The sequence below is a fragment of the Geotrypetes seraphini genome, chromosome 12, assembly GCF_902459505.1.
Source record: "Geotrypetes seraphini chromosome 12, aGeoSer1.1, whole genome shotgun sequence".
In the NCBI taxonomy this organism is placed as follows: domain Eukaryota; kingdom Metazoa; phylum Chordata; class Amphibia; order Gymnophiona; family Dermophiidae; genus Geotrypetes; species Geotrypetes seraphini.
Window position 1 is genome coordinate 90,940,614 of NC_047095.1, and position 13,359 is coordinate 90,953,972.

At 40.9% G+C, this 13,359-nt stretch overlaps 1 protein-coding gene across 4 annotated transcripts in view; it reads right to left on the reverse strand.

The window, feature by feature from the left end:
* The window catches only part of RC3H1 (ring finger and CCCH-type domains 1), a 446,950-nt gene that overhangs the window by 249,625 nt on the left and 183,966 nt on the right, over window positions 1–13,359 (reverse strand). For 3 of the 4 annotated variants that reach the window (XM_033915444.1, XM_033915443.1, XM_033915445.1), the window contains exon 10: window positions 3,033–3,314. The exons of the other annotated variant lie outside the window; for it this stretch is intronic. In XM_033915444.1, the coding sequence (XP_033771335.1) occupies window positions 3,033–3,314 (282 nt within the window). The remainder of the gene's footprint in view (window positions 1–3,032; window positions 3,315–13,359) is intronic. 4 annotated transcript variants of the gene reach the window in all.

A 13,359-nucleotide genomic window follows, 5' to 3' on the forward strand; every position in this document is an offset into this window, starting at 1 on the left:
ATCTTCATTTTGCATTGTATTAACCTCCTCACACTAGGTGTTCTATGGTGAGAGATTTTTGCTCTCTCCATATTTATTGCCAAATTGTGTTTGGTATTTTGCATTAAGGTTTTCGGCAATTTTAGGGTTTTTTTCCTTTTTGCCTTTGTGGTATTGGGCATTAGCCATGTAATCCACGCCGGAGATGAGAAAATCCAAATCCCGAAGCACTACAGTGTGAGGATGAAGACGCAGTTTGGAATGGCATGCCCGAGCCATGAAAAAGGAGGCTGTCTCCACTTTGACCCCAGCTGTGGCTGAATCAAACAGACGTTTAAGGATAAAATCCACGCCTTAGTCCTGGACATCCTTCAGGACCACATACCCCCAATCATTAGTAAGAGATGTGTGCTTGGTGATATGCACCACCGGAGAATCCACCTTTGAAAAAGTAAAGCACTTGTTAAAACCATCCGCCACAGGATAAAGCCACGCTATGGCATGAGCACAATTCAAGGGTCCCTCAGAGGTCTCACAGATATATGTAAGAATCCAGACAACATCAGAATGATCAGGAAAAGAGACAAATTGTGGCCTCTAGTCACTCATAAGGGAACATTCAGCAGAGACTGGCTGTTCCATCTGTAGTTGCAATTCCTGCAGAGAATCAGAGATTAAATGCACATGGTGTGCGGGTTTGAAGAACCTGCGCACAATGGGATCCTCCCACAAATCACAGGCTCCACACCAGCCCGGATCCTGGAGATCCGCCAAATTTGACATGTCTGTGGCCGCCACAGAGCTGCCTTGTGAAAGCAGAGGAATGGAAAGAGTGTCTGGCACAACTGTGGGCTGGTACACTCACAGGAAGACAAGAAGAAAGACCCTGGTCCCTTGGAGCAGGGGTCCCTCTGACCGGCACAGAAGCCGGTAGAAGGGAAACAGACTGGGGCTTTTTAATTAAGCTTGCCTGATAAAGCATGTGCACAAATTCTGGGGGAAACCCATCCTCTGTGGCTGGAGCCGACTTCTGCACCTCAGATTTGGAATATTTGAAAGATTTATGAGTTTTTTTATGCTGGAGCCATACTTAAGGTTCACCAAAATACCACCAGTGTACTCCCCAGGGCCCCCTGATGCCAATTTTGCAGGAGTTGGGGCATAAAGCACTTGAAGATCCTCCCCAGAGGTAAAAGGCACCACATTCAAGCAAATCTCGCCCCCCTTGTGGGCCACAGTGCACGTTACATGGCTGCACAAAAAACAGCCATCCACCACAAATGAGGCATGAATCCATCCCATCCTGCTCTGGGGATGTCATCTATGTGGTTTTCTTTCAAAAATGAAGCTGGCAAGTATGGAAAATAGCTTTGAAATCAAATCTAGAAAAATCTAAAATGGCCACTGAGGCCCTGTTTTGACTAAAAATGGCCCAGGAAAATCACAGAGTACCCTAAAAAACAGATTTTAGGGGGGGGCATATGACATGCAGGGAAACCACCTAAAACCCCCTTTTTAAAGACCTCACCAAATCTCTGATTCAAGCTGTTAGCTTGCTCTCACATAACCATGTGTTTACAGGAGAAACAAACCTTTTACTCACTGTGCTGAATGCGAGAAACTGCATGCAGCTGAACAGCTTGTAGGAGATCCTTTGCCTCAGTGAACTGTAAATCTTGATTTTAAGTCTTCTGACTACCCCACTGGCCTGATCACCACAGCCAGAGACCTCCACAACCCGTGGACAAGCTGCACAAATTCCTGGCAGTCTGTGATGAAGTCTGGGACGCAGTCTGGCTCTGATCCCGGTCGCACCTCCACGGAACCATCTCAGCCTGCGCCACACCCACTAGCGGACGAACCTGGGGTGAGCTAGCTCCCAAGGGAAAGGTCCCGGAGCCCCGATCTGATGTGCAGGCTGTCTAGAGGGCTTACTGCTGAGCAGGGAACCCCCCAGAAGCAGATGTCCCCGCAGGGAACCTCCACAGCACGAGGGCGAAACCATGAACAAAAAATACTGAAAGATCATAAAATAAAACACGAGCAGAAAAGATGAGCTCCTACAGCCTGGCTTTGTAGGGAAAAAAAAAAGACTGGTGAGCATACTCAAGAGAAGAGGTATGTAAGGGGAGGATGTTTTGAGGCTTCGTACAGACCCTGGCAGGTAGAGGAAAATAACCCACTGTGCTGTGATGGAGCCTGCCTTGTCAGCTTTCCTGCAGCCTGACTGATGGGAGAAGATTTTCTGTCTCAATTCCTTTCCAGAATGGTTCCAAAACTAGAGATTTTTGGGCTGCCAGTCAGATCAGACCCGACTGAGTCCTCAACCCCTATGGATCTTAGCACTGTGATGGGGGGAGTGAAAAATGCAGTCAGCTCCCTGAAGCCCAAGGGGACTCACAGAGGGGTCCCCACAGCTTGTGCTCAAGTCTCCGATAAATCAGAAAACAAGCTCCCATGGGAATGGTCCCTGAGCTTCCAAACTGCACCAAGCAGGCTGGCTCAACAGGTGCACCTGGGGGTCTACCTGTAAGCAGCAGACCACCCATGCAGAATCTGTATCCTCTTAACAGGAACAGCAGCCCCAAATTGGTAACCTCTAGGCACCGAAGCCTCCTGAAACGGTTAAAAAATATCTGAAAATAATTAAAAGCAAAACAGAGCAGATCAAAACACACCTTCTCAGTTTGCAGAAAGAAAAACTGAAGAGGACACTATACTCCATTTGTGAAGGAGGAGAAGCTGAAAGATGTGACTGACATCCTTCTGCAACAGTTCGCAACCAGAGGATATTCACCTAGAGTACATACTCCTATGTTTTTGTAACAGAACATGGTTATAAGAGGTTAATATCCCTGTTGAAATTATGAGGGAAGATATGCATCACTGAGATATAAACACAACAGAACTTGCATAATTCATTTTTTCACCTTTTTCTCCAATTTTCTATAGATTGTTTCTCCTCAGAGTATTTCATAACCATACAGGTAAAACCTAGCAAACAAATTCTGTGGATGTCTACTTATCACACACAAAGTTAAAAAGATTCATACAATTCAGGAGGAGAGCCAGGAGCACTGCTGCTCAGGTGGTCAATCTTCCCAGGCTTCAGCGTAGGGTCATAGTTCGAGTCAGTACCCCGAGGGATCAGTTGAGTCACCACATTTCCTGTGGGTACAATGCCATTCGGCAAACCTGAGGTTTTTCGGCTGGACATATCTACTGGTCCTTCGTCTGGGAGGATGGGACCTGTAGGGAGGCCCACCTCATTTAGCTGGCCCAAAGAGGCACTCAGTGGTCTTCTGGGAACAAGACGCTTGTTCATTTTACGGAATCTATAGGAATGTGTTAAGAAAACAAGAAATCAGGTTTTATATATGGAAGCAGTGAAGTATTTTATGTTAAAAGATTTTATCAGCAGCTCACAACATTAAGAAACCTAGTTAGGACAGGTGGTAAAAACACACCTGAAAAGTTGTCATACAAAGTGGGAGAAATTGTTTATGTCCCTTATTATTTCCTAATAAAAAATTTTTATGCAACGAGATATTTTGATCAATATTTTAATCCTGCAATTGTCTTCTTTTTTTTTTTTTTTTAAACGCTATCCATGGTGTTTAAATAATTCACCGATTCTTAGTGCCACAATCCAGACTGCAGTCAGCACTGAATATCCGTGCAATACATTGGCTGCTGACTTTATCTGGATGGCAAGCTGAATAACATTGCTGACAAGATAACTTGCTACAGTGGCACTATTCAGAGAGTGATGTTGAATGTACACAGATAGCTGCAGCTAAGGCATTTGTCCAGATAAATCCATGCTAAAAGCCCACTTTTTTGAAGCTGCTTGCAAATCCTAACTCCAACCTACTCGCAAAACACCCATATCATTCTCTCTTTAGTCCCCTACCTATCTGCCTTATCATTCCCTTTGTAATTCCCTGAGCATCATTTATTGATTCACCCTTTCTGTCCTGTTTGTCTGTCATAATTAGATTATAAACTCTTTCAAGCAAAGACCGTCTCTTGCGTGTTTAATGTACAGCGCTGCATGCAGCTGGTAGCACTATAGAAATAAGTAGTAGTAGTAAATAACGGCTATTGCTATCCAGATTAATGCCTTTGAATATTGGGCTAGTAGTAATAGGAAAACTGCCTGTGAACATGTAATGAAAAGAACAGTTGTAAACTTCTCTAATTTGATTAAGAAAAGTTTTTTTATCCTGTGACATATTTGGGCTGGATTTATTGTTCTTGTGGATTCTGCTAATATGATTAGTTATATCAAAAATTGATTATTGCAATTCATTATATCATGGTTTACTATTTACTCAGCTCAGAAGACTTTAAATCATCCAGAATACTAAACATAAAACTATTGCTAGGAAATTTGATAGTCTCCCCTCTGTTGATTTTTGAATATTGGCTGCTAGTTTCTTCTCGCATTATTTATAAAGCAAAGGTACTTACCAGTAGTAGGTGTTCTGAGGACAACAGGCAAATATAATCTTACATGTGGGTCACATATCCACAGAGCCCCGGGTGCAGATGCTTAATAGCTTATGTATCACTTTTTTTGTTTTGTTTTTATTTATACATTTTAAAAAACAAAGCAAGAATAATCAATAAACTTGAATACAGATCAAAGAATATAAGGTAATATTTCATAATGGATCATCACCAAGAAAACTAAACATTATTTAGTCCACAATAAAATATAAAAAGGGATCTTGCTCCAAATGAAAGGTGCCTGATAAAAAAAAAAGACAGATCATTGACTAAACTGCTTTGGACAGGGAAACAATGTAGAGCAAATTTCGAGACAAATGGCCTACCTTACCTAACTGTAAAGCTATTAAATCCTGTAAATACAGTGGGCACACAATTTTAAAAACCATTATACAAAGTTTAAAATAGATTTGAACAATAACTGGAAACCAATGCAGTCTTTCATATAAGACGCACTCCTATCATACCGTATATACAGTGGTACCTTGGTTTACGAGCATAATCCGTTCCAGGATCATGCTCGTAATCCAAAATGCTCGTTTTTCAAAGCAAAGTTCCCCATAGGCTTTAATACAAACTCAGAAGATTCGTTCCACAACCAAAGTTTGCAATGGTGGCCCAGGGGTGAGAACTTGCTTGCATGAACTCGCAGGCCTTGAGCATGCTTAGATGCTCAAGGTCCAGCAGACGAGTAGGCCAATCTTCAAGAGTGCCCAGATGAGGGTAAGAAGCGTCGGGGGGGGGGGGGGTGCCCAATTGTGTCGGGGGGGGATGTCGGATCATGTCGGGGGGGAGGGGGGGTGCCCAATCGTGGCGGGGGGGGGGGGTCGGATCGTGGCGGGGGGGTGCCCAATCGTGGCGGGGGGGGGGGGTCGGATCGTGGCGGGGGGGGGTGCAATGCCGGTTCTATGGGGAAACTCGCTTTGATAAACGAGCATTTTGGATTACGGGCATGCTCCTGGAACAGATTATGCTCGTAATCCAAGGTACCACTGTACGTTAAAGCAAAGGCAGGCGAACTTAAACTTTACGCGCACTTCCATGGGCAGCCAATGCAACTGCCGGTAGTAAGATGTCATGTGATCAAATTTATTTAGCCCAAAGATTAGTCTGACCGCTGCATTTTGCATGAATTGTAAACGTTGCATATTCTTTTAGGAAATTGCTAGATAGATTGACTTAATACGAGGGATTGTACCAGGATTCTGAATGCTGACGTATCAAAATATGATTTAATGGATCTAAATTTCCAGAGAGTGAAAAAACTGTTTCTGATTATGGAGTCCACCTGATTTTCATTGTAAGGCGTTGATCCAGAGTTACGCTCAGTATCTTCATGGTAGACTGAATAGGGTAACTAAGTTTATTGATGCAGAGTGGTGTTTTGGTGTCAAGCGGATCAGTTGAGGCAACAAAAAATTTTTGTTTTTTCGGAGTTAAGTTTGATCTTGAAGTCAGACATCCATTGCTCCATCAGATTTATATCTTCTGATGCCTTGGGAGTAGTTCCCGAGATAGAGTTAGTAAATGGGATGATGATCGTAAAGTTGTCTGCGTAACTGAATAATTTTATCCCTAGCTGGGTTAATTGCGTGCCCAGAGAGTACATGTAGACATTGAAAAGCAATGGGGATAGCGGTGACCCTTGCGGCACACCAGATGGATTGCTCCAGGTATCGGAGAGATCATAATTGAAACGTACTTGATAGGTAGGGGACAAAAGGAAACCACGAACCAGTTCATCCCTGATATCAATGGCTTCTAGGCATTGTAGCATTTTCCCATGGTCTACTAGATCAAAGGCAAAGCTCATATCGATTTGCATGATCAGGGCATTGAGGCCCTTGTTAAACAATAGACGCAGGTTATCTAAGATAGCCGCAATTACTGTTTCCGTGCTGAATAAAGGTCTAAACCGGATTGAGTATCATGTAGGAGAGAGAATTGATTAAGATATTCCATCAATTGGGTGTGTACCAATCCCCGAATGATTTTTACAATAGATGGAATGGATGCTACTGGTCTGTTACTAGTTACTAGAGCTGATGATTCTTTACTATTTTTTAGGATTGTGGTAATTATTATGTGACCGTTATTAGTGAGGGACTTCCCATTTTTTAGGTTGTGGGCTAAGTAGTGCAGCAACAATAGTTTAAATTCTAATGGCGCCGCTTTCATAATTTCTGGGGGACATGAGTCCAGAACGCAATATGATTTGGAGTATTTGTTATATAGTTTGGTATAATTATTCCAATCTAAGTCTTGAAAGGAGCTCCAGATCATATCTGCTGATATTTCATTATCTTGTATGTTAGTTATTTGATGATCACTAAGGTCATTTGTTGGACAGTTGTTTCCTAGGATTTTAATTTTTAAATCAAAATGCAGTGCTAAATCATTCGCAGAGGGTAACTTAATGAGGTGAACTTAATGTGGTGTCAAATAAATTCGTGATCAAGTTAACCAGCTCTTTTGTATTGATTCCTTGTGAACCATTGCAAGATAAGTTGAATTAAGTAGAGTAGAATGCTTTACGTTTGTCTTTTATCATTTGCTTGTAGATTTTTATGTTAGCTCTCCATTTGTTACGGTCTGCCAATTCTCCTGTTTTTTTCCAAATTCTTTCCAGTCGTCTAGCTAGTTGTTTCATTTTTAGAAGTTCGGTGTCAAACCATTTGTTATATTTATTTGCACTACTTTTACTATTACGTTTAGGGGCAATTTTATCTAAAATGGATGTGCTGGTTGTCGTCCAGTGGTCCCAGAAATCGACTACCTCATCTATCTCCGCTTGCAGTTCATATTGTGACCAGTATTCTTCTGGATTAATATAACCTCTTGTGTGATGTTTTCTTTTTATCATCGGACGTGTTTTAGATTTTCGATGAGACCAGATTAACTTGAAATAATAAGTGAAATGGTCAGAACAAATATCGTGACACCAGGTGCCTTCAGGTAGAGAGATGACGGGGTCTAGGATATCCTTTGTGGACATGGCTACCATGTTTAAATGATGGCCTTTTTCATGTGTTTGTGTGGGCACAGGAAGGCTGTAGTTAAGTAGGGATAGAAAGTTTTTTAATTCTTTCATGTCTGTATTGTCCTCTTCATCTAGGTGTATGTTTATATCTCCTGCGATGATGTTGTAGGAAGGATCAATTGAGTTATGTAGGACAAATTCACAGAAGTCTTCTTTGGCTTTTGGCGAGACATCGAATACTATGCAGGATAGGGATTCTTCTAGCTGATAGTTACTGATTTTACAGGCTAGAATTTCCAGTTGATTGGTCATTTTGGAATCCAATAGTTCAAACTCAAATCCTTCTTTAAGAATAACTGCTAATCCTCCTCCTTTTTTTCCCTCACGGTTTAGCGTAAGGATTTTAAAATTATCTGGTAGGAGATCAATTATTATTGGATCATCTTCAGACAATAGTCATGTTTTGATTAGAAAAAGGCAGGCTATTTGTTTGTTGATGATCCAATCTTTAATTAGGAAAGCCTTATTCCTGACAGATCTAGTGTTAAGATATGCGCAGGGGATAGGTGTGGATGAGATAGGTTTGGTGGAAGTAATGGTTCTGATGGGTTTTACTTCCCTTATTCTTTTTTTTAAGGGTTCGTGGATGTCTTCTTTTATTTGAGATAACATTAATGTGATTTATTATGTCTTCTTGTAGGTTAATGATGTGCATGATTGATAGATCAGGGTAGTGGATTGATTGTAATTGTGGGTAGAACGAGTAAACATCTTTGATGCTACCGCTTATTAGATAGATCAATAAGATCAGTAGGAGATTCATGTTTGCAGGGTAGTGTGCTTCTTCCTGTTGCAAAAGCTCCGTAAAACTGTAAGTTTCCCTAAAATTCTCAATTTATGGTTTGTATGGTTGTTAGGCAGATTGATATAGTTCTTAAGATGACTTAAGATTTAGTTCTTAAGATGTAGTTAGAAGTTGGTAGTGGTGGTTGAGTTGGGGGAGTTCGTTACCGCACCTTGAGACACCCATATGTCTTATATATGTGTTCAACTTCAGACATACATATGTCTAGGACATGTGTTAAGCAGTCATTTCTGCGTCTAATGTGTAGGTCTAATGTATGTGTCTAGAGTATGCATCTAGGCATGTGACTAATACAAGCATCTGAAGATTGCGTTTGACGTTACAAACACGTGTGTCCTATGTATTTGGAACATGCGTTTAGCAATCACATAGGTATCTAATACAAGCATCTAATAAATACACATGCATCTAACAATTACACATGCCTCTAACAACTACACATGCCACTAGCAGTTGCGCAAGCCTCTAACAGTTATACATGCTTCTAATAGTTACACATGCCTCTAATAGTTACACCTGCCTTTAGCAATCACATAGGTATCTAATACAAGCATCTAATATAATAAAATGGTAGGACGCGCATGCGCACTAAAAAATTGTGTTCCCTGATCCGTCGCGGAAACACGAGTGCGCATGCGCGGGTTTTACGTCACCGCACTCTGTTCCTCCTCCACCATGCCACGCCAGCCATGTCCGCCGCCGGCCTTGAGCTCCTGGGGGCCGGCGGTGCTGAGGCCCCGCCTCCCGCTTCCGCCCTACATGCTCTTCAATTCCTCCAGGCAGTGGCAGACCAAACAGGACCCGATCGGACACCAGGGTTCTACACACTCGCAGAACCCAAGGTAATGTTCACAAAGAAGTTATTTTTAAGTTCAGCAGACCCCAAGGTAATGTTGTGGCCGAAGTTATTTTTTAAGTTCTAAGCCGCCGCGGCTCCTCTCACGAGCCGCACCTGCGTCGGAGAAGGCTTCCGACGCAGGCAGGGATCGTGAGAGAAGCAGAACTTAAAAATAACTTCAGACACAACTAAGGGAGTCATGGCTACAAAGCATTGGGCATTACTCGCGATCCCGGCCGCTCCTCACACCCACTAGCCTGCAAAACAGCTTCCCACGAGGAAATAAGCAAAATGGCCCTACACCCACAGACCCGCAAGCAGGGTTGCCATGGAAACGCAGTCGCAAGGGTCAGTGAGAGGGGATCAGGATCGACTTGCACAGCAGGGGCTTAGAGGGCAAGAGAGTTGCAGTTGGAGAGACTGAGGAAGGGAATGTTCAGATAAAGAACTGAGACTGAAGAAGGAATTAAAAAAAAAAAAGGAAGAGACACCTACAGGGAAGTTTGCAGGAATCAGGAACATATAGAGAAAGGAGAGCAGAGACCCCTGCAAGAACAGAAAAAGAGCAAAGAAACTGGGGATGAGAAAGAGAGCAGAGATGCTTGCAGGGAGAAAAAGCAAGGCACTAATGTTACAGCTGAAGAGTGCAGAGTGAGGAAGAAAGCAGAGACAGCGCTACACAGGGAAATGGAGGGAGGAAAGAGAGAAAGAAAAAGACAGACAGACATATATTCTAGCACCCGTTAATGTAACGGGCTTAACGGATTTCCATGGAAATATGCTGCTCAGGGGGATGGGAGGCAGGCAGGCTGAGAGGCAATGGAGGGGGGTTTCAATGGAAGGCAGGCTGGCATCAGAGGGGGAAGGAAGGAGGCACTGGGGGCACTAAGGACATAAGAAGGGGCACTGAGGGCACTATGGACATAGGAAGGGGCACTAAGGACATAGGAAGGAGGTACAGGGAGATTCACAGACAGAAAAAATGACAGACAGGCACCATGCAAGGAGAGAGAGACAAAGAAAAAAAATACCCAGACAGACAGACATCCTACTGCAGGACAGGGTAGGTAAAAGGAAGGGATAATGGACAGGGGGAAGCAGGCAAGGGGTGGTGGTGGACAGCCAAGGAAAAAGAAAGCTAGAAAGCGCAAAGGACAGACAGAGAGAGAGAAAGAATTAAAGACAGAATACACACATATATTCTAGCACCCGTTAATGTAACGGGCTATAAGACTAGTCTAATAAATAAACGTGCATCTAATAGATACACAAGCATCTAATAAATACACATGCATCTAACAATTATACATGTCTCTAACAACTACACCTTCCACTAGCAACTGCGCAAGCCTCTAACAGTTATACATGCCTCTAATAGTTAAACATGCCTTTAACAGTCACACATGCCTCTAACAGTCACTCATGCCTCTAACCATTACTCATGCAACTAGGAATCTGGCAATTACAGCGTGGACAACAGAGTTTAGCAGAAATCTTAAATGGGTTAACCTTAGTGAAACCTTAGCTGGCTGTGAAATCCGTGAGGTACTACGTTCATGTCGTCTTGTTTTTCGCCGGGTCCGATCTGTGAGGTCACTTCACAGAGGACGCTTCACAAAGGCTCACGCGCCTTTGCCGGCGCGCTGAACGACCGCGTGCCGTTGGCGCTTCCTTTTTTATCAGGCAAATATTCTCCCCTGCTGGAACGGGGGAGGGGCGGAGCTGTGCTCTTGAGCCCCGCCGCTGGTGGTGTCCTGCCGCTGGTATCGGTGTGGCCTCGGAGCTTCCTTTTTTATCAGGCAATGATTCTCCCCTGCTGGATCGGGGGAGGGGCATTTCTTTTTTATCCTTTTTTTTCAACTCTGAGTTATAGGGCTCCTTTTACAAAGCCACACTAGAGCCTTAGCGCGCGCTAAATTGCCGCGTGCGCTAGCCGCTACCGCCTCCTTTTGAGCAGGCGGTAGATTTTCAGCTAACACGATCTTTTTTTTTTTTTTCCATTATATTTTTATTTTCAAATTTTACAAAAAGTGTACATAATAATAAAATACAGTTGATAAATGCATGGTATCACTTTTATATCTAACACAATGTATGTCTGGATTTGATTTTCCCCTTCACCCTCCCCCCACCCTTTTATTGCTTTAATATAATATTTTCAAATTTTATAAAAGTATACAACATATTAGAATATAATTGATAATTATTCAATAACATATTTATATCTAATACAATATATTCTGGATAAATTTTATTCATTTTCCCTCCCCCCACCCTTCTATTATTTTTTAATCATATGTTACATTTTGTATCATATATTATAATTTATTATATATAATTTGTTTTCCTTACCCCCCCTATATGTGTGTCATAAAAAAAATTCTCTAAAAGAAGAAAAGAAGAAAAAGTATTCCATTATTTAATCATTACAGTATTTTGTCAATGGCCCCCATATTTTTATAAATTTATTATATGTCCCCTTTTGTATTGCTATTGTTCTTTCCATTTTAAAAATATGGCATATTGTATTCCACCAAAATGTGTAATTTAGGTTGTTGTAATTTTTCCAATTGTTAGTTATATGTTGAATGGCAACCCCTGTCATAATTAATAAAAGCTTATTATTTTCTGGTGAAATTTGACTTTTTTTTCTCATCATTGTTCCAAATAAAATTGTATCATATGATATTGCAATATGATTTTCCATTAATTTATTAATTTGTGGCCAAATTGAATTCCAAAAAATTTTAATATAAGGACAATGATATAATAAATGATCTAATGTCCCTGGTTCTAGATTACAGTGCCAGCATCTATTAGACTTAGAACTGTCTAGTTTTTGTAAACGAGTAGGGGTCCAAAAAGCTCTATGTAATAAAAAGAACCATGTTTGTCTCATAGACGCTGACACTGTACATCCCATTCTCCAAGACCAAATTAGTGGCCATTGAGATGCATTAATTTGATGTCCAATCTCAATGCTCCAAATGTCTCTTAGACCATTTTTTGGTTTTTTATTCAAATATCCAGATATTAATTTATACCACAATGCGGCTTGATGTCCTAGGAAGTCTGCTTTAAAGCATAAGAACTTTAAACTATATTGATTGTTTAATGATTTCCATTCAGGGAACCCAACCTGAATGGCCTGCTTCAATTGCAACCATTTAAAACTTTGTGTTTTATTAAGACCAAATCTATGTTGCAATTGTGAAAAATCCAGCAGTTTACCTTCTGAAATAATATCATCTAGAGATCTAATTCCTGCAATAATCCAGTTCTTCCAAAGGATTTGAGCTCCGCCAATTTTGATCTTGGAGTTTATCCATATGGATTGATTAGTTGATTTATATATTGGGATGGGTGTTAATTTATCAATAAATCTCAATGTTTTCCAAGTATCCATTATTATTTTATTTTCTCTGTATCTTTTAGGTATATTAATACTTGGTAAATGAACTAAATTTAGGGGAAACATAAGGCGCCATTCCAAATATAACCAATCTGGTGCATTATCTATAAGTTCTGGGAGGATCCAATACATACCCTGACGTAGAATATAGGCTTGATGGTACCTATAGAAATTTGGAAAATTTACCCCTCCCTCCTTAATTGATTTTTGTAAGGTTACTAAAGCTATTCTAGGTGTTTTACCAAGCCAAAGAAATTTTGTTAAAATTCTATTAAGCTTTTTATAAAAGGACCCCTGAAAATAAATAGGTATCATACTCATTTGGTAGCAAACCACAGGCAACATCATCATTTTAATAGTTTGAACTCTGCCCCACCAAGATATATGTAATGGGTTCCATTGTTCACATAACTCCATTACTTTTTTTAATACATATTTTTCATTTTCTTTTACAGTATCTTCAATTGTTTTTTTAACTTGAATGCCTAGATATTTAAATCCTTCTTCTTTCCATATGAATGGAAAAATATCAAATAATCCTTTTACACAGTAAACATTCAAGGGTATAATTTCAGATTTATTCCAATTAATTTTATAACCTGAAAATTTGCCAAACTTATCAATTAATTCCAATAAAGAAGATAAGGTAGACTCTGGATTTCTCAAATAAAGCAAAATATCATCAGCATAAGCCGAAATTTTATATTCCATATCTGAATATGGAATTCCTTGTATCTCCCTCGTTTGCTGTATTGCTAACAATAAGGGTTCTA